The following is a 24,521-nucleotide window of genomic DNA, read 5'->3' on the forward strand; positions in this document are numbered from 1 at the left end:
TAAGACAAACAGATGCTATTTTGCATGTGCATTGCAAGGTCTAGGACCCTATCTCATAGAGCAACGTTTTGATAGTCCCACATATGCAAAAACAATATTGCCAAAATATTGCACCCACTTTAAAATAGGTTTATATTAGGTTCCAACTACTATAGACAACTGCATAAGACGTGTGTATAGCATATCTATTGCATCTAACATATATTTAAAGCTTTTGCATACAATTACATTCTTGACCCCAGACCTACCCTGAACATGTGTGCAAAACAAATACATCGCTATTTCCATTGTAGATGTACAGTATTTACAGTAACTTCTAATTTGGGACCAAATGCTTAATTTTCTTAATGCACAAATGTTTTTTTTTGTTTTGGAGGTAAAAGATGATCGTTTTTCATTTTTTACTCCATCGATAAACAATTATGCTTTATAGCTATTTGATTAAATAGACATACAATTATGAGCTGTTAATCGATCTAGATGCATTTGTATTTTAACTATGGGCACTACAATCAGATGAAAGTTCAGGGACAACTCATCCTCCTTTGTAAATTATTTGTTTGTCTAGCTTTAATAGCTGTATATGTTGTAAATTGTTGATTTACTCATGTTAGTAGTTATCCTAATATGTTCTTTTTAATAAAGAAAATCCACTCAATATGGTTTTAGATTACTTTATTGCTTGCTACCAGTTACAGAATTTTCCTGTAAACACATGGTTGAGGTCAAAATATTAATGTGTTTTTTGTTGTTGTTGTTGTTGTTGTTGTTGTTGTTGCTAATTTTAGATAAAATACATCACTGATCTCTGATGTCAAACCATAATTTCTACAGTATAGGTGTCCATTTCCTTAAACTGTATACTACAATATTTAAAATAATTTAATATATCATTTGAAATAACATTTAAAAACTGATATTAAGAACTACATGTTCAATAAGCCTTTCATGTACATTCTTATGCAAACTTCTGTCAATCAAAGTCACCTTGCACTAGCAGTAAAGTGCTTTTGTTTTCATGGTTCATAGCAATAAACCTGACATTTTCAACAGGATGTGGTCTAAGAGACTTGTGCTTCAGCTTACAATCACTAGCTAAAGGTTTACTGCCTGTGCAGATTAACAGTCAAACATAAATTTGCACTTGCTTTCTCTAAAAAGGTTTAGATCTGACGATTTATATTAATTGCTGTACAAAGCTATCAAAGAGAAGAAAGCGCATGTGCGCTTCATCTTTTTCCAAACATGTTGCCCATTAGACCATATTGATAACAAGTTTTTGGTTTGTCGTTAAGGTGTCATAAACACACAAACACCCATTAAATCACATGTGATCGAGCGCTTGCTCTCTCTCTTTCTCGCTCTCTCAATCCGCCCCTCTTTCCTGCCTATATGATCATGTCACATTTGAATTTCTATTTTAATGCTCTCAGCGGTTATGGTTGTAAAGACAGTTGAATAAAGGTATGTTATTACTACTTAACACATGTTTGATTATTATTAATAGTAGTAATACTAGTGGTAGTAAGATTTGGATGTGTCTAATATCATTTTTTATTTTAAATTATTCTTCTATATCATTTGTATACTTTTCTATAGACATATATGTTCATATGCAATCTGTGTAGTAAATAAGCAGTATTTTAGAGTGGGACTTGTAGGATTAGTGTGTAATTAAGATCGCAGTTTGCTTTAAAAAAGTTATTTTCTGCATTTGCATATCTTGTGAATCGCCATTAAGTGCTTGGAAACTCATTTACTTTTTACTTATAATTAATAGCCAGTACCAGAGAGGATATGGCCATCTTGGGAGATGCATTTACATTTTCTTTTTCACAGTAATAAACATAAAATGTATTTTATGTATTTCCTGAAGTTTTGTGAGCGTGCTGACTTCCTGTGTGCTACACAAGGTTTACTGTCAAACACCGCTGCAGTGACTGCAGTTGCAAACAAACCGCAGTGTTTCACTTTGAGTCTATGGAACGCTTTGTAAGATGTAACAGTTTTATTGAATATCCACTTTAAGCACAGGGATATGCCCAGAAACATGTTTAGAGTTCCACATATTACCACTAAACTCTTGTTAGTGTAATATGTCTGTCTATTTACCTTTTGAGTTCTCTTGTAATACCCATTTTTCTCATATTCCTTTTAATTTTATTAGGCTCACATTGTTTTTTTTGTTTGTATTTGTTCCATGGGACAATCAGGGATGACAATTTAAGGATGACATTCTCCTCTATGAAAGCTTTCTGCTTTGCTTTTTTTGTCTCACTTGTTGTAAATGATCTTTCAACTTACAACTTTTTTTAATATTTTGGAACCGATCAATGAAAAACAAACAAAAACCCTAGATGTTCATTGAGACGTTTGTCTTAACTTGACATTTTATAAATGCCTCATCTTATTTATATATTCAGTTTATTCACCCAATGTGCTTTTCTTTCCTGCTCACTGTAGCATGACATCGAACACAGTTTCCGGTGACAGTACCCCAATTGTCATTGCCCTCCTCTTCATTTGGCTTATACTAGTTCTGGCTCTAGTGTTCTTCTACAAGAGACTAAATAAAGACACAAATGGACAATATGAAATCCATCGCCTAATCTTCGCTGAAGGCGGACTACGTGACCAATTGAGACAAGGAGTCGGAGTTGTGGAAAATAGACTTGGTGTCCGCATTTTGCCCCCACCCCATGAAGAAGAGGAGCACCTAGAAGATAATAAAGGTAAAGATGAGGAAGATGTTGATAATGACAGCCAAGCGGAGGAAGAAGAAGAACAAGAAAATCATGACATTAAGGATGACTCTTCAGATGACTATTCCAGCATTGACCTGAGGGAGAGGGCAAATAAGAGAAAAGACAGCAAGAATGGCGAGAAGACTGAAGATAAAGAAGACAAGGAAAAACGGGAGAAGGCAGCAGGAGAGGATGGTAAACATGGTAACGAGGTGAAGAACGAAGAGAAAGTTGGATTGCTTGTAGACTTAAAGCCATTTGCAGGTAGTGCTATTTGGTCTGAACAGAGCAAAGATGAAGGAAATGACTTGACTGCTTTATGAAGAACAGAGATGAGCAGAAACTTGTCTTTAGAAAGAAATAGCTGGGCAATCAGTTAAGTAGGTTAAGTAAGTGTCAAAAACATTGTTTGTAGAAGTGAGATTTACAATTGGACCTTTTTGCAAACTGAATGTTTATCCACTTTCTGTTCTGTTTTCTGCAAATGCTGAATGTTTAATGACATTTTTGTAGAATTTTATAGTTATGTAAATATTATTACATTAAACATTTTTAATGTCAATAAAGTGTTTGTGTGGAATGCTTGTCTATTGTTCTGGTTCACATAACAACCTGTAACTGTAAGTTACCTTAGTGTAAACAATAAAGGCATTCAACCAATAATCATTGCACCCATGAAACCATTTTATCCTCGTTTACCATGTTTTTAAATCAGATTTTCTGGGTTTATTCAAGATATTGTTAATGTCTGACAAATGTAACGTTACTACTCCAGCAGAAATTTAGGCATATGGCTGTTTCTGTAAGTCTGCCTTCACCAAAGTTACATTATAGATTTTATTCAAACACATCAGATAATCAAAATATTTGGCTAAAGGATATATAAAATATAAATTATAAATGATAAAACATGAGAATTACAACAAACATACACGCAGTAGTCGGTGGTAAAAGATATACACAATATGTCATTACTTTTATAAAGGGGATGTAGCTCAGTGGTAGAGCGCATGCTTCGCATGTATGAGGTCCCGGGTTCAATCCCCGGCATCTCCATTTCAGTTTTACTTAAAGGCAATAATTTGCACAAAATCCCTTATAAAACCGTCGACCTAATTCAATCTCAGTTTATTATTTTGTCTCGTGACGGCAAAGGCTGAAACTATCGTAAATGTATATAGTAAGTACACGAAACACCCAATGCACGTAAGCTTGTAACATTTTGAGGAGGAGGCACTTAAGAGTCGGAAGTTGCACTACCCCATAGAACATTGGTCAGTTATGTATCAATGGGCGTGGATAACTGTTCCCCATTGGTTAGTTTAGCATACGTGGGCGTATCCGTATGCAGTCGCACGCAAACAGTCGAAGAGTCCTGCGAGCATTTTACATTCTTAACTAGGATAAGGAAAATAATTAAATGCCGTTATACAGGATGACTCCTTGTCAAACCTGAGTTCATTTTAAGCGGCTTACGTCGACTGTGCATTAAAACGATATAATGCATATTTCGATTGGCATTTTCCTCTGAGAAGAAAACCTGGTACTACTATTATTGTTATATTACACGGATACTTTTGATCAAGTTAAAATGGATTCGCTCAAGGAATTACATATGCCTTTAAAGGTTTAAATGCAAACAAGTACGCACGAAGGGTCTCTTACTGGTGAGTGCTTAAATTACTTTTCAGCGCATTTTAAAGAAAACGGGCCTTTTACTTTTGCAGCTCGCACTTCCAACTTCAATACGAAAATCTAGGTTCTTATGTGTTACAATTCACACATAAAATGAACACTTCACCCATAATCACATACTGAAACGCAACCATTTTATATCCGGAGTGTGAGTGTTCGAGTATTTATGACGAACAGAATTGAAGATCCGTCTTGATCATTTCTCAGTCGAGGTATGGACATTTTTTATGGGTGCAGTGGAAGTAAATGCGTTACTAAAATGTCACGTATGCAGTGCAATATCTAACATGTTCCTTTTGTGCTCAAATTAACCGTTTGCTCATAACCGCGCACCTGTTCTTTGTACGGGAATTAGTTGCGGCAATCTAACGAACGGAACGAATACACCATCAAATGATTAAACTGTGGACGTATTTTTTCTTCCTCGCATAGGTATGAGATGTTGCTAGCCTCGGCCGTGGTCGTATGGGAATGGCTTAATTGATTACGTTGTCAAATGCATAAATAATCTTTAAATAGTGCAGTGTATTTATAAAAATACCTCTGATAGTATGATACTGGCAGGGCCTAAAAAAACATTGATTTATTTACTATTATTATTTATAATCGAATCTCAAGACAACAAGATATATATTTGTAATTCCATTTTTGTCACATTACAAAAGAACGTTAGAGTTCAGATTTCAGTTTTGCTAAAAATGGAGAAATGCTCTTGTCAGTGCACAGGAGTGCTTGGTTGGTGTGAAGGAAGAAATATGTTACATTGAACCCATAAATAGGGGCTACGTGAAGCTGAAACAAAGAGCTGGATTGTTGGCTGTCAGAGCTTTGGGAGACTGCATCACCCATGCTGGCCAAATCCATTGTGTAGGGCTGATTACACTTCATGGGAAGATTGAGGAGTGGAGAGAATAGGGTCGACCAAGGGTAGCAACCATTCCTCCAAAAAATAGGAGGGAGGAGGGAGCATTGAAGTGAAGTGGGGAGGAAGGGGTTATGGATAGATAATTTTGGGTTGCAGCATATGCACATTTTGATGAAGTAGTTCCAATCTGAAACGGACACAAAACGCATTTGTTTTGTCTTCAAATTGTTGTTTTAGCTTTTTGTGGAAAAAGGTTCTGTTGTTGTGTCGTTACATCTGAGTTGTTGGTGTCATAGTCTTTGCTCAGTTTTTGTCATATATCAATTGTTTTTCTATTTGGCCTTTTAGAGAAAACGAAATAAAAATTTGAGTTTTGGCTTAAAGTATACTTCTGTTAGCCCTGAAGCCATCTATATTACTTCTAATAGTTCAATAAAATGTTAGAATACAACACCTGCCTCTAACAAGCAACAGCAAGTAGCAAAAAGGCAATGCACGATCACTTCCGCATTGTGCCAGGTCAGTCACATCCGGTACACGTAGTGTCCATAGGGTACAATTAAGTTTTTCACTCAAGATGGGTATGTCGACAACCAAAAAAGGCTTCAAGCTATCCGATCCACAAATATGAACAAAACTTTTTAACTTACCTGAGGCTTGATCACAGAGGTAAATCAACAATACTCAGCTGTTGTGCTGTCGGTTTGCTGAAATTTGAATGTTTTTTTTAGTAAATGTATGGTGAGTAAATGTATTGTTAGTGCTTAGCTGGCTGAGAGCAGAAGTGGCTTAGCTGACTGAGATTTTAGTACGGCTGGCTGGTGTGTTATTACCCTGCTTCCATCCCTCCTAGTGTTGGACGATACACCGGTACTAGAAAAGTTTCTCTATACCCCTCCGTTAAAACGATACCAATTTCTCATTTATTTTGCACCTGTACTTTAATGACGCATGCGTTTCAGAGAAAACACATCCAGAAATGCGTCCATATGCGACAACTTTCTTTCCTCGTATTTGTGCTGCATATTTCGGGGTGAAACAAAATGAAAGTCATGGCGGCAAACATAAGTGCCTTTTACGTCTTCACGGCTTGTCAGTGAAGCAGATGCGCAAAGGGTCCTTAAAGCCGGGTTAAAGCGTGCGCCAAAGTGCTGACGAAGTCTGTCTGTGCAAAATCTGCGGAAGAAAAGTGCCAAGATGATCAGCTTGGCAAAGCATTTCACCAACAGACATCCCGACCTCTTTAAGGTAGTTTATGTGACAGGCCAACATTACCAGCATTGATAACGCTTTACAACTAGGTTCAATTTCTAAAAATTACTTTGCTAACATGAACTAATAATTGGTAATCAATTTAAAATAGATTGTAACAATTGTATTTGATAAGACTTATCAATGAATTAATATGAATAAACAACTAGATTTACATTTACATTTAGAAATGTATTAGACACTTTTATCCAAAGCGACTTACAAAGAGTTAGGAGCAATAAGCGATGTCATACAGGAGCCATAATACATTAAGTGCCAATACACAGTTTCTGGTTTCAACAAAAGCTAGACCACTAGCTGTTGAGGTAAAGGGTTCGTTTTTTTTTTTTCATTTGTCTGTCAAGTATTCACCGAAGAGATTGCATTTAAGTAGTTTTATAAATATTGTGAGAGATGTGGTTGAACGAACAGAGTTAAGAAGAATGTTCCACCAGGAAGGAGTTGTGAATGAGAACGAGCGGGAGAGCGATTTACTGCCCTTATGGGAAGGCAATACAAGATGCAGCTGGTTTGCTGAGCGCAGGGATCTTGATGGGGTGTAGGAGTGCAGGAGAGTGTGGAAGTAAGCCGGTAATGATAATCCTGTAGGCAAGCATTAGTGACTTGAATCTGATACGGGCTGCAACCAGTAGCCAGTGTAGAGAGATGAAAAAAGGAGTCAAGTGAGCCCTTTTGGGCTGTTGGAAGACGAGGCGTGCTGCTGCGTTCTGAACCAGCTGAAGTGGTTTGATAGCCTTTGCAGGAAGACCAGCAAGGAGAGCATTGCAGTAGTCCAACCTTGAGATTACCAGGGCCTGGACAAGGAGTTGTACTGCATGCTCAGTGAGATAGGGTCTGACCTTTCTAATGTTGAATAAGGCATATCGGCATGACCGTGTTGTCTTTGCAATGTGATCATTGAAGGACAGCTGTTCATCAAATATGACTACGAGGTTCCTGGCTGTTTTGGAATGTGTGATTGTGGTATTGCCAAGATGGATGTTGAGATCGTGTTGGACCGTAGGGTGTGACGGAAACACGAGTAGTTCTGTCTTGGCAGGGTTCAGCTGGAGGTGATGCCCTTTCATCCAAGATGAGATGTCCTCGAGGCAGGCTGTAATGCGAGCTGCTACAGTGGTATTGTCTAGGTGAAATGAGATGTAGATCTGGGTGTTGTCGGCATAACAGTGATACGAGAAGCCATGTGCCTGTATGATGGGTCCCAAGGATGTCGTGTAGATGGGAAAAAATCAGCGGTCCAAGCACCGATCCCTGAGGGACCCCAGTGATCATGTGGTGAGCAGTTGAACAGCGTGCCCCTCCATGACACCCTGAGAGATCTTTCGGAGAGGTAGGATTTGAACCAGCGGACGGTAGAGCCTGAGATTCCTAGCGATGACAGGGTTGCTAGCAGTATCTGGTGATTGACAGTATCAAACGCTGCAGATAGGTCTAGCAGAATCATGACCGAGGATTTAGATTCCGCCTTGGCTAGCCGCAGTGCTTCTGTGACCGATAGCAGTGCCGTCTCAGTGGAGTGGTTTGTTTTAAAGCCAGACTGCTTGTCATCCAGTAGTTTATTCTGGTATTGGTAGGAAGACCCTTTCAAGTGTTTTTGCTCTAGATGGGAGGAGAGAGACAGGTCTGTAACTTTCAGGAGTAGAAGGGTCCAATGTTGGTTTTTTCAGTAGGGGCGTGACCTGGGCCTGTTTGAATGTGGATGGAAAAGTGCCGGTGAGCAGGGAGGTGTTGATAATGTGTGTGAGTGCAGGTGTGAGCGTGCTGGATATGGCCTGAAGGAGATCGGAGGGGATAGGGTAAAGGGGACAGGTGGTGGGGTGGCTGGAGAGAAGCCTGGTGATTTCAGTGTCCTAAGTGGGGTGAAAGAGGAGAGTTCGATGGTTGGAGTGTGGGAGGTGTTTCCCGAGATCTGAGGTACCGAGAGTTGTTTGCTGATGGATGATGTTTTGTCAGTGAAAAATACAGCGAAGTCTTCTGCAGTCAATGATGAAGTGGGCGGGGGAAGAATTGGGGCAAAGAAGAGAGTTAAATGTTTTGAAAAGCTGTCGAGTGTTAGGTGCATTGCTTACCTTGGTGGTATAGAAAGACAGTTTTGCTGTGGTAACACTAGCAGAGAAAGAGGAGAGTAGTGACTCGTAGTCCCCTAGGTCACCAGGATTCTTGGTCTTGCGCCATTTCCTTTCAGCAGCCCTGAGTGTACTATGTTGTTCACGGATGATGTCAGACAGCCAGTGGCAGGGGGGAGTGGCACGAGCCGGTCTGGAGGACAGAGGACAAAGGTTATCTAGACAGGATGTAAGTGTTGTGCATAAGGTGTCGGTGGCAGTTTCAGCATTTAGAGATGCAAAGTTGGAGGGAAGAGAGGATGTCACTCTAGCAGAGAGTGTGCTAGGGGAGAGAGAGCTAAGGTTCCGTCTTAAGCAGTGGTCACCAACCCTGCTCCTGGAGATCGACCGTCCTGCAGACTGTAGCTCCAACCCTGCTTCAGCACACCTTTCTGTAATTATTAAGCAAACTTGAGCACCTTGATTAGATAGTTCAGGTGGGTTTGATTGGGGTTAGAGCTGAAATCTTCAGGACGGTCGATCTCAAGGAGCAGGGTTGGTGATCACTGGTCTAAAGTGAACGGGTGGTCGTGTTTGTGTAGTGCATGTAGGAAGGATATGGAGTGCATGTGCATATGGAGATGGTGGTCTAGTGGGTTAAACCACTGAACTGGTAAATCAAAGGTTGCTGGTTCGATCCCAGCAGCCACCACCAGTGTGTCCTTGAGCAGCACACTTTACTCCATGTTGCTCCAGGGGGATTGTCCCTGTAATAAGTGCACTGTAAGTCGCTTTGGATAAAAGCGTCTTCCAAATGACTAAATGTAAATGTAATTTAAATGAAGGAGCATGTTGAAAGTGATGAAGAAGATCTGTTTTTTTACATAACGAAATTAATAAATTTAATCCAGTAAAAAGAGATTTGTTGTTAGTTCATGTCAAAATGCATTACGTAATGTTTTTAATGAATTGTTATGTACTGAAGTGAATGAATTTAACCATGCTTTAAGGTAGTTCTGTGTGGTGACATGTTTTTAAATAAGGAGGAAGATAAGCTCAAAAAGCAAGGCAGGAACACAGTGTAAATTGTAAGAGTAAAAAATAAAATAAAAGATTATGTTATGTTTCATCATTATTTATTTAATTACTTCCTGATTTAGTATTGGTATCTAAATACTTATCTTGGGTATTGTATCGAAGTCAAAAAATTTGTATCGTGACAACACTAATCCCTCCATGTGTCTATTATGAGTTACTTTGACAATTATGCACACATTTTTTGTTGCGTAACTAAACACTGGTTGTTGATATTTTTCGTCTTAATTGAAAATTTATCAACAAAAAAATGGACTAATCTAAATTATTATAGGATCTTTCAATTATACAATGTTAGTATATTTTGCTAAGCTAATATATCTCTACTTTTTTGTTCAGGGACTCTTAGACCTGTGCGTCGAAGCTTCTATGACCCACGATCGGCACCAGGCCAGGGTTGGGTTTGGGAATGGGAAAATGACTCAGGCTCATGGACGCCATATGACACCGATGTTAGCATTGCCATCCAGGCAGCCCGGGACCGGCAACAGCCCTGGCTGGACTTAACACCATTGGGCTTCTGCTACCTCATAGACCTGCAGAGTATGACACAGATCAATGGACAGACGCAGCGCCGCCGAAGAATCCAGAGGCGCTCAGACCTGGCTTATCCACTTGTGTCTGGCCCTTTGCCTAAACCCCATGCGTGGTCATCTGCTGGAAGTGGTGGACTCTTGGGGGTGGGGGTTTCAGGAGTGAGCGGGGGAAATGGCAGTGCCTATCCTAGTGGAGCTCTTCCAGCTTCTGCCATTACTTCATTGGGTCAACCATGTTCTTGCCAACAATGTATGCTAGTATTGGGTGTCAAGACCCCTAGCATGGCACTAACTCTGGGGCGTAAACCGCCGCCGACACCTAAGCCACCAAGCCCTAAACCACCCCCAAGGGGACATTCTTACTCGCTAACCCTGCCTCACCCTCCTTCCCTTTCCAGAGTACTCTCCCCACATAGAAACTCAACCTCTGGTGCCAGTGGAGGTTTCGGACACTCGCTCTCGCTCCTGGGCTCAGCCACTGCTGTCCTTTCAATATCCTCCAACCGCCCTCCTCCACCTGCTGTACCGCCACCCCCACCTCCTTCTGCTACACCCCACACTAATTCCACACCCAACCCTACCGCACTTACAACCTCCAACACCCTTATATCTACAGTGACAACCTGCGCTCCCACGCCCTCTGCGCGGGTTTTGGGTCCCGTTTCAACAGCATCAGCATCGTGTGCTGCCCCAGTGCCACCTCGCAGCAGCCTGGCTGGCCTTAGCCGCCCCGCCCTGCAAAGAATTGCCATGGCACAGTCACGAGCACTCATTGCATCAGGGTAAGTTTCCATAATCATACAGTATTACACTTGTGTCTAGACAGTCATTGGTGTACTGCGGAAAGTCTTGCATGATTTGCATGAAACCTTCATACACAATTTATTTCATGGTTTGGAAGCAACACTACCCCAACTTTTAAAAGCAGGTAATGTGTATCTCTTAATGGTTTAACAGAATAAGGTTTAGCTGTCCACTGTTTCCCACAGGATTTGGACAGACTTGTGACGCTTGTGCCGTCACAAACTAATTGGCGTATTTGTGACGTCATCACGTCGTGTTTGCGTCGTGTTAGCACTAGATATCTGTTTTTCTTCTAATCTCTGATCTTTTCACATTATATTGTATTTTACAACTGAATGCCACCAGCAGTCGCTTTAACTGCTGCTAAAATCCTGATTTATAAACGCAACATCATCGGACAAAATCACAATACAGCAGCATACCTCCATAATAGAGCGGCTATGTGCTGTTTGCTCTTTCTCCACAATGTCTTGCGTTATTATGAACGCTTCTTTGATTTTAAATGCAAGTGACAGTTAAATACACTACACGGAGCTAACTACACTCACAGACAAGAGGATGGGCTAGTACACACAAGAGCTGTGTCCAGTATTGCCAGATTGGGTGGACAATTTCCAGCCCAAAGGCTCAATTAAACAGAAAACATCCCAAATTTTAAGTGCCAAAATAATATGATGGAAATGTATAGCATTGTTCAATCAACAATGATAATGACCATTTTATCTCCTTAAAACGGACTATGAGAAGTTGAAGAAATAGAATTAAACCAGAATCAAGCGGATCAAACATAGGATTAAAGAGAGTTAGAAAATATGACTTATATGTCCAGAAAGCACTTCAAAGTGACAATCTAGAAATTAACCAATGACTATAATCCTCAAAAAACACATTTTGTGCAAAAATTCCCCACTATAATTAATCGGATTCAGAAAGCTGAGTAGGGATTTTCCACTCGTTCGTGAAAGACATTCACACACCACGGCAGTCAAAAATGTGCAATTCATTTATACAAACAACAGAACAAAAAAAACAACAGCAGCAACAATAATACGTTTACCTTTGATAGTTGCCTTCAGGGCCGGATTTAGGATGATGGGGGCCCCTGGGTTTGAGTTGTTTTTCGGGGCCCCCATACTATTTTAAATAATGTGTTTATTAACATTATTAAATGTTTTTTTGTCGAGTGACTTACAATGATGGTTGTTCAATGGTTTTACATGTTTAGCCCATGTTTACACTTAACTTCTTTTTTGAGAAGAAAAAGTTGACCAAGGCGCTTTTTTAGTGAAAACAAAAACCTGCTGGCAGCGTTGAGTTACAAACAGCAACCGAACGCCATGACTTCGTCGTCAGCGTCTGTGCACAAACGGAGCCCAGGCAACGTAACAGAATTACAAACCGAAAGTGTCTTTGCAATAACTAATCACATTTAAAAACTACAATACTAATTTCTTGCTAGAAATGCAATCTTAAAACAGACGCTAGCAGCTTCGAAAAAGAAGTCAAGTCTGAACACAAGATTATAATGCTTTTTTTGACAGTGGGAGCCACAAGTGGTTATAGCATAGGACGTTTTAAACATTCAATCTAATCAACATTAATAATCAACATTACAATATCAAGGGGACTAAAAGTTTTTTGACCTAGTCATGCAGTCCTACTATTATGTATTTTAAAATTACAATTAAACTTATTAATTCAAAAAAGAAAACTTCTAAAAAGGAACAAATGTGTTTGATTTCCCTGTATTTCTGGAGGATCTTGAGAGATCATACATCTCGGATCTAAAATTCGGGAACCCCTACATTAACATGAAACCTAAAATGAGCAGTACAGTTGTCAGCATTTATTAATTTTGTTTATGTTAGATTATGCCAAATACAATTGTTCATGTTAGTTTGTGGTGCATGTTCAATGTTTTAAATATATTAGTAAATACTGAAAATAAAGATTAACAAATGCAGACATGTAATCTAATGCTTAACTAATGTTAATGGGACGCAAATTCAGGTGTTTTCAGCAATGTGAAGATAGTCAGTGGTATCCCCGGAATGTTTCTGTAAAGTTTCAGCTCAAAATACACAACATATCTTTCATTTTAATATGTTGAACATGGCCATTTGTGGCTACAATGGAAAACGTGCCATTTTCGTGTGTGTCTCTTTAAATGCAGATTAGCTTCTGCTCCCCTCCCTGTATGTAACAGTTACACATGTGTTTTGGATGACATCAAGACAAGCAATTTGCCAGAAAGCGCAATAAAGTCTGTAATGTCCTATCCAACCAAAACCATACACTAACTGCAATAAAAACACCTTAATGCCTTGTTCATAAATACAAATGAAATGGAGAAGACAAAAACATACATAGAACAACATATGCTGTATGAAATGTTGGCCATTGATAATTAATCATGTGCATGCATATTACTAACAGATATAAACACAGATATTGGCAAAAACTGGCATTCAGAGTACTTGTTTATGTCAGACAGGTATGTAAAGATCAGCAACCTGGTTGTCTTACAAATGCGCACTCTGTTTCTATCCGCTCTAACTATTGTCGCACTTAGGACATACGAGAAAACATTGAACTCACAGAGAAAGAGAGATATATCACTTATACCACTAACATTACAACATAACACCTGTCTTTGGAGCAATGTAATGCTTCAGGTTGGCCACGAACATGTGAACAATAGCACCTAACGTGCTAAACACATTATTTAAGAAAGGCGATTTAAAAAACGATGTGTAATACTAACGTCTTCCGGAGATGAAGCTTGATCACGAACAGCTGGTGCTGATCCACTCTTGAGATTTTTTTATGGCTAAACCCATGCTATACTGACAGACCACCGGTCCTGGAGCTTAGATTTTTCAACCTTTCTGGGTACCGGAAGCTCTAGCTCCCGACCTAGGGGTTGCATCGTCTCGAGGTCAGCGTTGTTTGAATGCTATGGCGGATACATGTCCAAAGAGTCCTGGCTTGATTCTCTAAGTCTTTCCGGACTGGAGATATGGACTGGTGAATGTTGGTTTGTTGATCTCAAAAAAGTTAATTCTTCCGGAACGCTAAGTCATCATTCGTAATAACGGGACTTTCAATCGTTATTACGAACTTGGCCTCGTCGGAAAGATCTCTTACCGGCCTACTTTTATGATACATTTTACATTCACCAACAGCACAGATTTGATGGTTCTTAGACATGTTCTTCAAAGCACGTACCCTCAAAAGTCCAAGAACCGAACTGAAATGAGACACCCTAGATTTCCTAATTGAGTTAACTGCTGCTAATGTTGTGTGGCGACAGCAGTAGGACAGAGCAGAGATGTTTCTGACTTTTTTAAACAAATACGGAGCCAGAAGAAGAATATTTTAGTTTAGAGAATATGACACGTTTATGTAGATTAAAACAGCCCAACAGTATATTAAATTAACCAACTTTATAAATGTAAAACGGAATAATGCACCAAAAATGTTAATTGACAACATCATATGTAATATTAAAACACTGAAATGTAAGGTTTCTTTTAATTAAATACTTTTATTTAACTAAAGTTTTGAATGATTATTGAAAAATGTTAAGCCGTTATCTTAAAATGCAGCCTTTTAAGAACGCAGCCCCCGAATTGGGACACAGCCACCGAGCTCTTTGGAAGAAGAGTGCATGCGAACTTGGAAGAGAAGGGGCAACGTGTGGCATGTGGAGCCACTGAGGCCAAACAAGTCAGGAAAGAGAAGGGCAGTTTTTCCACTAGTTAAGCGATCACAGATGCAGTCACTATCCCAGATGGATAAAGAATTAGAAAATGTGACGCCAAATATACTTGGGCGGCCATTAATATACCTGGGCATACTACCCTAGTAAATGCATTGTATGGGAAACGCTGCTTTCATAGTACGTCACCAACATTTTCTTGTACTTCATGTTCTTTTTGGATGAGAATCAGTTTGGCTACTTGGCAGAGCTAAAGTTCAACATGTTTGTTAGAATTTTAAAATTTTAGCCTGCTTTCAACCTCTACTTCATCACGTCTTACCACTGAAGTATAACAGCTCAGTTTTAATATAACATTCGAAAGCTCTCAATTCCAGTAATTAACACCACTGTCTTTTCATTTAGATGTGTCAAATCAATCAAAAGTCACAAAGGTTTACTCTCAAGTTGGAAAGTTATTAAGTTATGTTATACATGCGTTAATTAATATAGTCAGCAAGTTATTAAAGGGGTCAAATGACATGCCTAAAACGATAATTGTTTGTTTAAGATGTAGTGTAATGTGTATACATGTTTTAAGGTTAAAAAAGGCTGTACTTTCCACATACCGTGCATGTTTGTATCTCCTCATGAAGATGATCAAGCCGATACATCAACTTTGCCAGTGCAACTTGAGCAGGATGTAAAGGATTTGTAAGGTTTTATATTTTTTTTTAGAAAAGCTATAGCTTACTGTTTTACCTTTTATATACGACGTTATAAAGACTATAAACAAACAATCATGTACATCATACAGCGTTTGTGTGAGATAGAAACAAGCTTGCAGATCACAAACACACGACAAACTCAACCCGCGTTAGTCCGTAGCAAAATCTTTTACAATGACAATATACTTACAGGCTGCAAATCTGAAGCGCCTGTAATGCGAAGTTGTAATGGTTGGAATGGCCCCTCTTAACCAAAGCTTTCTTGCATTGCCGGTCTTGATATCTTCCAGGTTTGTGAAGCAATCTTTGGTGAAATGCGCTGCACAAACTTGAATATTCAGATTGTACGTTTCTGGAACAGTGGGTTTATAACATTCATCTGGGGCGAGATTCACAAAACATTCTTAAGAAAAATCTTCTTAACTGCTGTATTTTTTCTTAAATTCTAATAGGGATCCACTGAAATGAAAATTCTTGGCCGACGCCGAATAAACATGAAACACATAGCCAAAGGCCAAATACTGAACACCGAACATGTTATTCTTTGCATTTCTAAATAAACTGATTGATCAAAATGTACTTTTTTATATTGCTTTTCAAGAACTTAAAATATAAAATTGAGCAAACCAAGTAAATAAAAATAAAAATATTAAAACCTCTCCCTTATTCAATGGACTAACTGACTGCCGAAAGAATGTAATGTACTCTGTTAGCCTACAACAAGCCATGCAAGCAATGCATGCTGAGACTGAGTGACAACCGTTTCAGTTCACGTTTCTATAAACTCCGCCCACAAAAGCTGACTGTTCTCTCAGAGGGTTCTAGGGATGCACAGACATAGCTTGACATTCCAAGTTGTTTATCACAGTGAACTGTGTGTATGGCACCACTGTGCAATCTCAAAGGATGTCGGGAGTGGCGGGCCTTCAGATCGCCTGGTCTCATCTGAAAAACAGTCTTGAGGTAAAGATGCTCTCGTCTGGAAATTTACTCCTGTCTTTCTCTGACACTTTGCTTCCACACACTGCTGACATGTTTGCTGCATTAATAAAGCATGCATGTCTCTTTCTCCTTGTTGCTGCTGGATCACATCAGACATCATGTTCCGTAAATGTGTTCAGCCATATTTCACTTAAACATTCGATGTACCCTAAATTCTAATTTGAGAAAAAAATTAGGAATGTTATGTATTCCCGAAAAAAAATATACATGAATTTGGTTGTTTCACATATAACATGTTTTGAGCCAGAATCATAATTTTGACATTTACTTGCCATTAAGAATTATTAATATTGATACAATAAATGATAGCTCCCTTACTTTAGCTTTCAATATTAAAAACAGAGTGCATTGAACTTATGCCTGTTGTAAAAAAAAAGCATTTGGACATTGCTGGATAAAGTATTTATTTACTAAAGGAATCTTTTGCCCAACAATAGATTTAATAATGTTAAATACAAATTCTACCAAAAAAAAATTGTTGCCACCACTGAGTTGACAGCAGTCTATTGAATTCTTCTGTTAATTAAATCCATCATATACACAATCAAACTTTGACTCAAACTTATGTTATGTTTTTAGGCATGTCAAGTTAAATACATATTACATTTTGAGACAAACCACCTACGTTTTTTATTTAAAACAGCAGAATTAGATAAGTAGTTTGCATTTCTGAAATCTTTCCATTTTTCATTATTATTTAATTCTAGCCAATCAAAATACAGAGGTCAAGCAGCATTTCAGCCAATAAAACAAAAGACAAAACGTTCAGCCAATCACATTGAACAAGCCAGTCTGCAGGCAGGCGCTAATGACTGACAAAGCTAATGGTTTAAACCCTCGAAAGCCTGCAATCTTTAGCCAAAAAAGAGAAGAGGCTAATGTTAATGCATTGTCTCCAGCAAAACGGAGAAGCTTACTTGCCCACTTCAAGCACTGATAAGAAGTATGATTTTAAAACTTGCTAACATTTTACCTAAAATGTAATCGTAAATGCTGTTTAACACTACGGCAGGGGGTAAACGATTATTTACTGAACGATTAATCTGCAGATTATTTTATATGATTAATTTAACTATTCTTTTCTGTTGCTCGATTAAAAAAAAACATAATGTATCTCAAATACATACCAAAAAAATCTTAGTAATATACTGTAGTGGAGTAGGCAGGGCAAGACCGTGGTTCGAGACCGGTGAGTAATTGTGAATGAGCACCAGCTGTGCGCACACTGGGCTCGAATCACGTAGGAGATTGGGAGCTGTAAGAGAACGAGCGACCGGACTGACGAAGAGAGAGGACCGGGCCCGAACACATGTTAAGTTATATTCATGTTTGTGTTGCCGGCAGTCGTCCGTGAGGGGCTGCTGGCTGTTTATTTACGTTGTTTTTATTTAATTAAAATCTGTTTAAATGTCTGCCGGTTCCCGACTCCTTCCTTCCTTTTATTGAACCTTGTTACATATACTTTCTTTCAGAACAGTCCTGCACAGCAAAAAATATTCTGCTTTAAACAAAATAAAATAAATACAATTATTTTACTGTTATATGTTAAATGTTATACAAAATCAAAGGCCAGCCTGTTTACTCTTTGCAGTACCAACATAACTCTCTTTTTCAAAAAAATCAAAAGTTGTAGTACAAAAAACCCACAATGGAGTGCATAGTTTAGACATTCCTGAGAGTGTTGAACACAATATAAATTCCTGTTTTTGCATACATTTTGTGTGCATTGCATCTCAAGTTAGGACGCCAAGGTTCTTTGCTTTGTCCTAGAAAACACAAAAGCGAGGCGTCGACGCAAAAACATGAGGCGTCGACATTATCAACGCGTCGCTACAGGTCTATTTAACACATCGCATGCTAATATATACAGGCTATAAAAGAATGCAGGTGCTTGTTACTAGTGGTCGACCGATTATCGAACTGGCCGATTATCGGCGGCGATATCAAAGATTTAGCTGATAATCGATATCGATCATTTTCAAAGCCGATTTGCGGATAAAGTCATTTAATTTTGAAATGCGCTATTTTGCTCTGATGCAGACAAGGATTTAGTGAGAGCAGACGGAACACGTCACTCTAGTTTGTTGCCTAGAGTAATGCCCGCCCACTGCCCCTCTGATTTGTTGGGACTAAGTCACGAGTCCGGCCAATCAACGCGGGAGGCTACGGAACAGAAAGTGTTTTTCACTCTCACACCGAAAGCGCTGCTTCAGGTTCATGCTCTCTGAGGTAGGGCAGCATCAGACGTTGAAATAAATCTCAATCCACTACACTGAAGATGCAAAACACTTCAATTAAATTAGTGCCTGACTTTCGGAGCAGCTTTGCAGGTTCCGCAGAATTTACGCATTATTATCATGTAGATATAATTCACATCCATAGTATAACAATGATTTTGCTCTGTAAGCGAGCAGCACACTTCACGCGTTTCTTGTAATTGATCGAGCTGGCGTTTTGCACGTTATTTTAAGTTACGCCATTTAAAAAATACAAGCCATTTTAAAGCATAAAGAACTTGAATCGACGGTCTTCAGTCAGAGCGCTCTCATGCACACACACACAGACTCCGCAATCTCAAGCTGCTCGCGACAAATGTTAGATCGAGTTATTTTTCACAACTCATTTATACACATAATTGTTCAGAGACACACATGGGTGTGATTAAATGCCCGTCTTGCCGACTCAAGGAATAGGCTAATGTACTAACTAAGTGTGTCTAAAATATGCTTTTAATGTTATAGCTTCATGAAAACATTTGCGTCTTTTCAACAACATACACAATAAAGCTATGAAGGCAATTAAATTATTTACACTTATTATATAAATTCAAATTGTGCTAGTTAATCCAATGATGAGCAAAATGATTAATTGAATAGTTCTAGTTTTGTATGCAATTTTTAAGTCATCAGAACATATTTTTTTCCATAAAGAAATATAATTTTTTCCATGCAATTCATTTGTTCCTTGTTGTTTTTTACTGTGTTGCTTGTGGTTTACAAAATGTTCACAGAATTCTGCTGGGTGCTCCCTTCTTTCTTTTGTTATTATTAATATAAGTGTTATGATTAAGATTTCTCAGTCAGAATTAAAAATCTTTCAAATGTTTCAGAGCCTGTGTTCTTACTTTCTGTATAAATTTACGTTTTTACACTATATATATATCGGCTATCGGTCTAATTCACATGGAAATAATCGGTATCGGCCTGAAAAACGCATATCGGTCGACCTCTACTTGTTACACACAGGTGGAAAGTTCGCACTTACAGACATTCTTACAAACATACTATAATAAATCTTAAAATCAATCTTATTTTTTGTATTAGGAACAGTTTCATGAATCCGTTCCCTGGTCATTAACCTGTGATCATAATTTCGTCATTTAATTTCCTCAATGCACATGGCAGTCACAGACCTCTATCAGTTAACTGTTATTTTCTGGTTTGAAAAAATAACCAGCATTGGACTTTCTGTATAAGTAATTTAAGTAATTTAAAAAACAACTACAATGTTCTGGAAATGTTGTGTTATGTTTTCAAAAATGAAACAATGTTCCTATATTGATATGTCGTTAATTGATTAATCATGCAGCTCTAATTGGAATATGTATTGTAAGGCTGATGTTAAAAGACAGGTGATGTGTATAACTTATGTAGTTTCCATATGGGCCTTGCTCCAAGATTAAAACATTGATTAAGTAGGTTCAAAATTAATTGTTAGTACCCCTTCACCACAGTAACCGGTGAATACTGTGAAAAAGTCATTGATTTTCCCATGGAAATGAACAGCAGATGAACTAATGTGATGTTTTCAAATTAAATAACAGAGATCTTTTGAAGTACCAATGGCAGGTCCTGAATCTTAAGACTGTGGGACACTTATCTTGATAGCACTTTCCCAGTGTTCATTGTTGAAAAGTACTTTTACGGTAAATATGTTATTGCAGGAAGATAATGCAAAAAAATATTTTTTTCTTATGCCTTGGTTTTTATTATTTGCATACATTCAGCTCTCTGACTCTGAACGTTTTGTAAGGAACAAAAAATACTTGTAAACTAGAGGTCGAACGATATGCGTTTTTCAGGGCCGATACCGATTATTTCCATGTGAATTAGGCCGATAACCAATATTTTGAACCGATATATATGGTGTAAAAACGAAAATTTGTATACAAATTAAGAACACGGGCTCTGAAACATTTGAATCAAATCAGACATTTTTAAGTCTGACTGAGATATCTTAATCATAACACTTACATTAATAATAACAAAAGAAAGAAGGGAGCACCCAGCATAATTCTGTGAACATTTTGTAAACCACCATTGCCTCTTTCTGTGTTTTATTTGTCTTTTCTTATGTAAAGCTGCTTGGAAAGAAAAATGTATTGTAAAAACCACTAAATAAAAAAAAGGAATTGAATGGAATAAATTATATTTATTTATGGAAAAAATATGTTCTGATGACTTAAACATTGCATACAATACTAAAACTATTCAATAAATCATTTTGCTCATCATTGGATTAACTAGCAAAATTTGAATTAAATAATAAGTGTAAATAATTTAATTGCCTTCATAGCTTTATTGTGTATGTTGTTGAAAAGGCCGCAAATGTTTTTATGAAGCTATAATATTGAAAGCATATTTTAGGCACACTTAGTTAGCACATTAGCCTATTCCTTGAGTGTATTGTCGGTAAAACGGGCATTTAATCACACCCATGTTTGTCTCTGAACATTTATGTGTATAAATAAGTTGCGAAAAATAACTCAATCTAACATTTGTTGCAAACAGCTTGAAATACGGAGTCTATGTGTGTGTGTGTGTGAGCACGTGCATGAGTGCGCTCTGACTGAAGACCGACGATTCAAGTTCTTTATGCTTTAAAATGGCTTGTTTTTTTTAAATGGCGTAACTTAAAATGAGGTGCAAAACGTCAGCTCGATCAATTACAAGAAACGTGTGTGCAGTGTGCTGCTCGCTTGCAGAGCAAAATCATTGTTATACAATGAATGTGAATTATATCTACATGATAATAATGTGTAAATCCTGCGGAGCCTGCAGGAAACCCGCAAAGGTGCTCCGAAATTCAGGCACTAATTATATTGAAGTGTTTTGCATCTTCAGTGTAGTGGATTGTGATTTATTTCAACGTTTGATGCTGCCTTACCTCAGAGAGCATGAACCCGAAGCAGCTCCAGTTAGTAAGTGCTTTCGGTGTGAGAGTGAAAAAAACTTTCTGTTCATCAGCCTCCCGCATTGATTGGCCGGACTCGTGACTTAGTCCTAACAAATTAGAGGGGCAGTGGGCGGGCATTACTCTAGGCAACAAACTAGAGTGACGGGTTCCGACTGCCCTCACTAAATCCGTGGCTGCATCAGAGCCAAATAGCGCATTTCAAAATTAAATGACTTTATCCAGAAATCGGCTTTGAAAATGACCGATTTATCTCATATCGATTATCAGCTAAATCCTTAATATTGACGCCGATAATCGACCAGTTCGATAATCGGTCGACCACTATTGTAAACCAACTAAGTTGAAAATACTAATACAAATATAGCTGCAAGCAGCAATCACCGGGTTCGAGCAGTCTAAGGCGATTAAGGTACATCTGCCTACGCCGACTAAGCTCAGGAATAGCACCGTGATACATTCAGAACGGATGACACTCACCCATAACTAGAAAAATTAAAGAAATGGTCAGCAACGGTTAATACAGACCACGCATGCTTACACTCATATGCAAAAACAGGTGTAGGCCGATAATACCTAAGGGACGAGTGAAATTAACCAATTCTCATGTCTCTACGATGTTCTATTGCAGAGATATAGGTCTAGCTTAATGGTTGCTAAGTTAACTTGTTTGGTTTCTATAGAGGAAAGTCTAAACAGTTGCTAATGTAATATGTTTGGTTGCTATGGGTGTGGCTCGTCACCTGTCATATTATAATAAACGAAGCCATTAGTAAAACAAAGAAAGTCCTGTGTCTCTATCACATTCTATTGCAGAGATATAGGTCTTTTTTGTTAATACAATGCACATTCTTCAAAATAGCCTCTTTTGTGTTCTGCAATAGAAATATTGAATACAAAAAAATCTAGGATCGCCTCAAATGGATAGTTCACCCAAGAATGAACATTCTATCATCATTTACTCACCATCTGTACATTACAAACCTGCATGGCTTTCTGTCTTGTGTAGAACCCAAAAGAAGATATTTTGAAGAATGTTTGTAACCATAAGCATTCATACCTATTGACTTGTATTGGTTTTGTTTTCACACTCTTCAAAATAGCCTCTTTTGTATTCTGCAGCATTACAATTGAATAAAAAAATATAGGACGTCCTTAAATGGATAGTACACACAAGAATGAATATCTAGTACAGAATGATTTATAAAGCATGTTTTGTTATCCTTGAACATTTAATATTAAATAAAATATATAATGTTCAATGTTCAGAATACACCCTGTTTAGATGGACATATGAGACAGATTCGTAAACAAAGATGCTTGCACAGCAATTTACTGTAATGGTCTTGTTAACGTCATCTTTAAGTTATGAACTGTGGGTCTCATTTCATTCTATACTTCACAACAACAGAGAAATATAACATGACACATATGAATGAATATATATATCCAAACCTACAGCATATTCGTAAATATGAGGCAATAATTGTGTTGTGATGTGTTGAGTATTCAGAGATTGTATTTTACATACATTAGTTGTAACAAGTGTTTATATGAGTTTATTTTTGTCATCTCAAACCAGACTCCCCATTCTCTTCTGACCTCTAACAGCAACAATACATTTTCCTCCATACAACTGCCGCTCGCTGAATCTGATTTTTGGACCTCTTACAACCAGCCATCCTCATGTTAGATTTATAGAAGGCCTTGCCATTTAAATTATGCTTATTTTGTACACACACCTCACATAATACAGTATATCCCATTTTGATGTTCTTTTTGAACTTCAGGAGGTCATGTTTACCATGTCTAAATGCTGTGAGTTGCTGCAATGTGAGTGGCTGAGTAGCAATTTGGGTTAACATACAATTAAACTGGTGTACCTAATAAAGGTATGTTTTAAATAAATATTATATTTATATATATATATATATATATCAAAACAGCATCTTAAAACCAGCCAGATGTGTGCTGTATTTAAAGATGTGTAAATATGGAGCAACGTTTAATGTGTAATACATTTTTTTCTTACACTGTCGTCCTGTTAGACACATTTCATTCCACACACACGCACAGTCTCAATCACACACGACACACAGAACTATACAGTACATGCACACTCTTATGCTAAAGAGAGAAATAATATCCATAAATACACAAACACACACAGAATATGTAATACATACACACGTATGCACATTTTATACACACTGCAGTGCACGAGACTGTAAGGCCCTACAGTGGACAGTGAACAAAGCTGCAAAAATAATTTGTTTCCATTCCCATTTATCCTGCAAATATTTATCGTTCCTTCAGCAAAGCGACATGCATTGTGATCTGGTGACTATAAAAAAGCCATTGAAATGAATGATATTTCTCCTTTTTGACTGATATGAAGGCATGCCTATTCCGATGACCATCACACTTTGCATGCTTGTTTAGTGTAATAATATGTAAAATAGTACTTAATGGCAAGTCAGTTGAATTATTAATTAAGGAGCAGCTACCTTTAACGTACATGTTTCACATTAATATAATAAAGGACCCTGTTATGATCACACAACTAAAAAAACTCTACATGTTTTTGATAATTATTGACCTAGAGAGTCCAGACAATTGTACTGTGGTGGAAATTTTGAAATTGCTTGAAAAGCCTTGAACAAGTTTGCAAAAGAAGGTTTTTCACATCATCACCAATAACTCACAAACCATTTGATCGACATCCATGGTTCAATTCAATTCAAGTTTATTTATATAGCGCTTTTCACAATGTTTATTGTTTCAAAGCAGCTTTACAGGGGCAAACAGGAAAAACAGAAAAGGTAAAACACAGCACAGTGCA

At 37.9% G+C, this 24,521-nt stretch overlaps 2 protein-coding genes and 1 non-coding gene across 3 annotated transcripts in view; all 3 read left to right on the forward strand.

The window, feature by feature from the left end:
- Positions 1–1,346: 1,346 nt before the first annotated feature.
- On the forward strand, positions 1,347–3,407 carry si:ch211-119e14.1 (uncharacterized). Its single transcript, XM_056747429.1, has 2 exons — positions 1,347–1,464; positions 2,464–3,407. The coding sequence occupies exon 2, from the start codon at positions 2,465–2,467 to the stop codon at positions 3,065–3,067; it is 603 nt and encodes a 200-aa protein (XP_056603407.1). The 5' UTR covers positions 1,347–1,464; position 2,464; the 3' UTR covers positions 3,068–3,407.
- A 321-nt stretch (positions 3,408–3,728) lies between these two features.
- trnaa-cgc (transfer RNA alanine (anticodon CGC)) lies at positions 3,729–3,800 on the forward strand. Its single transcript has one exon. It is a non-coding gene; the product is annotated as a tRNA-Ala (tRNA).
- A 276-nt stretch (positions 3,801–4,076) lies between these two features.
- Positions 4,077–24,521, forward strand: part of dtx4a (deltex 4, E3 ubiquitin ligase a) — a 54,283-nt gene continuing 33,838 nt past the window's right edge. Inside the window, exons 1-2 of the mRNA XM_056747213.1 lie at positions 4,077–4,411; positions 10,056–11,034. Coding sequence (XP_056603191.1) covers positions 4,378–4,411; positions 10,056–11,034 — 1,013 coding nt within the window. The 5' untranslated portion in view covers positions 4,077–4,377. The remainder of the gene's footprint in view (positions 4,412–10,055; positions 11,035–24,521) is intronic.

This window comes from Triplophysa dalaica, chromosome 1 (assembly GCF_015846415.1).
Source record: "Triplophysa dalaica isolate WHDGS20190420 chromosome 1, ASM1584641v1, whole genome shotgun sequence".
Classification (NCBI taxonomy): domain Eukaryota; kingdom Metazoa; phylum Chordata; class Actinopteri; order Cypriniformes; family Nemacheilidae; genus Triplophysa; species Triplophysa dalaica.

Bases quoted from the DNA above. Each gene is read 5' to 3' on its own strand.
- si:ch211-119e14.1 (XM_056747429.1), top strand. From the start codon at position 2,465: ATGACATCGAACACAGTTTCCGGTGACAGTACCCCAATTGTCATTGCC.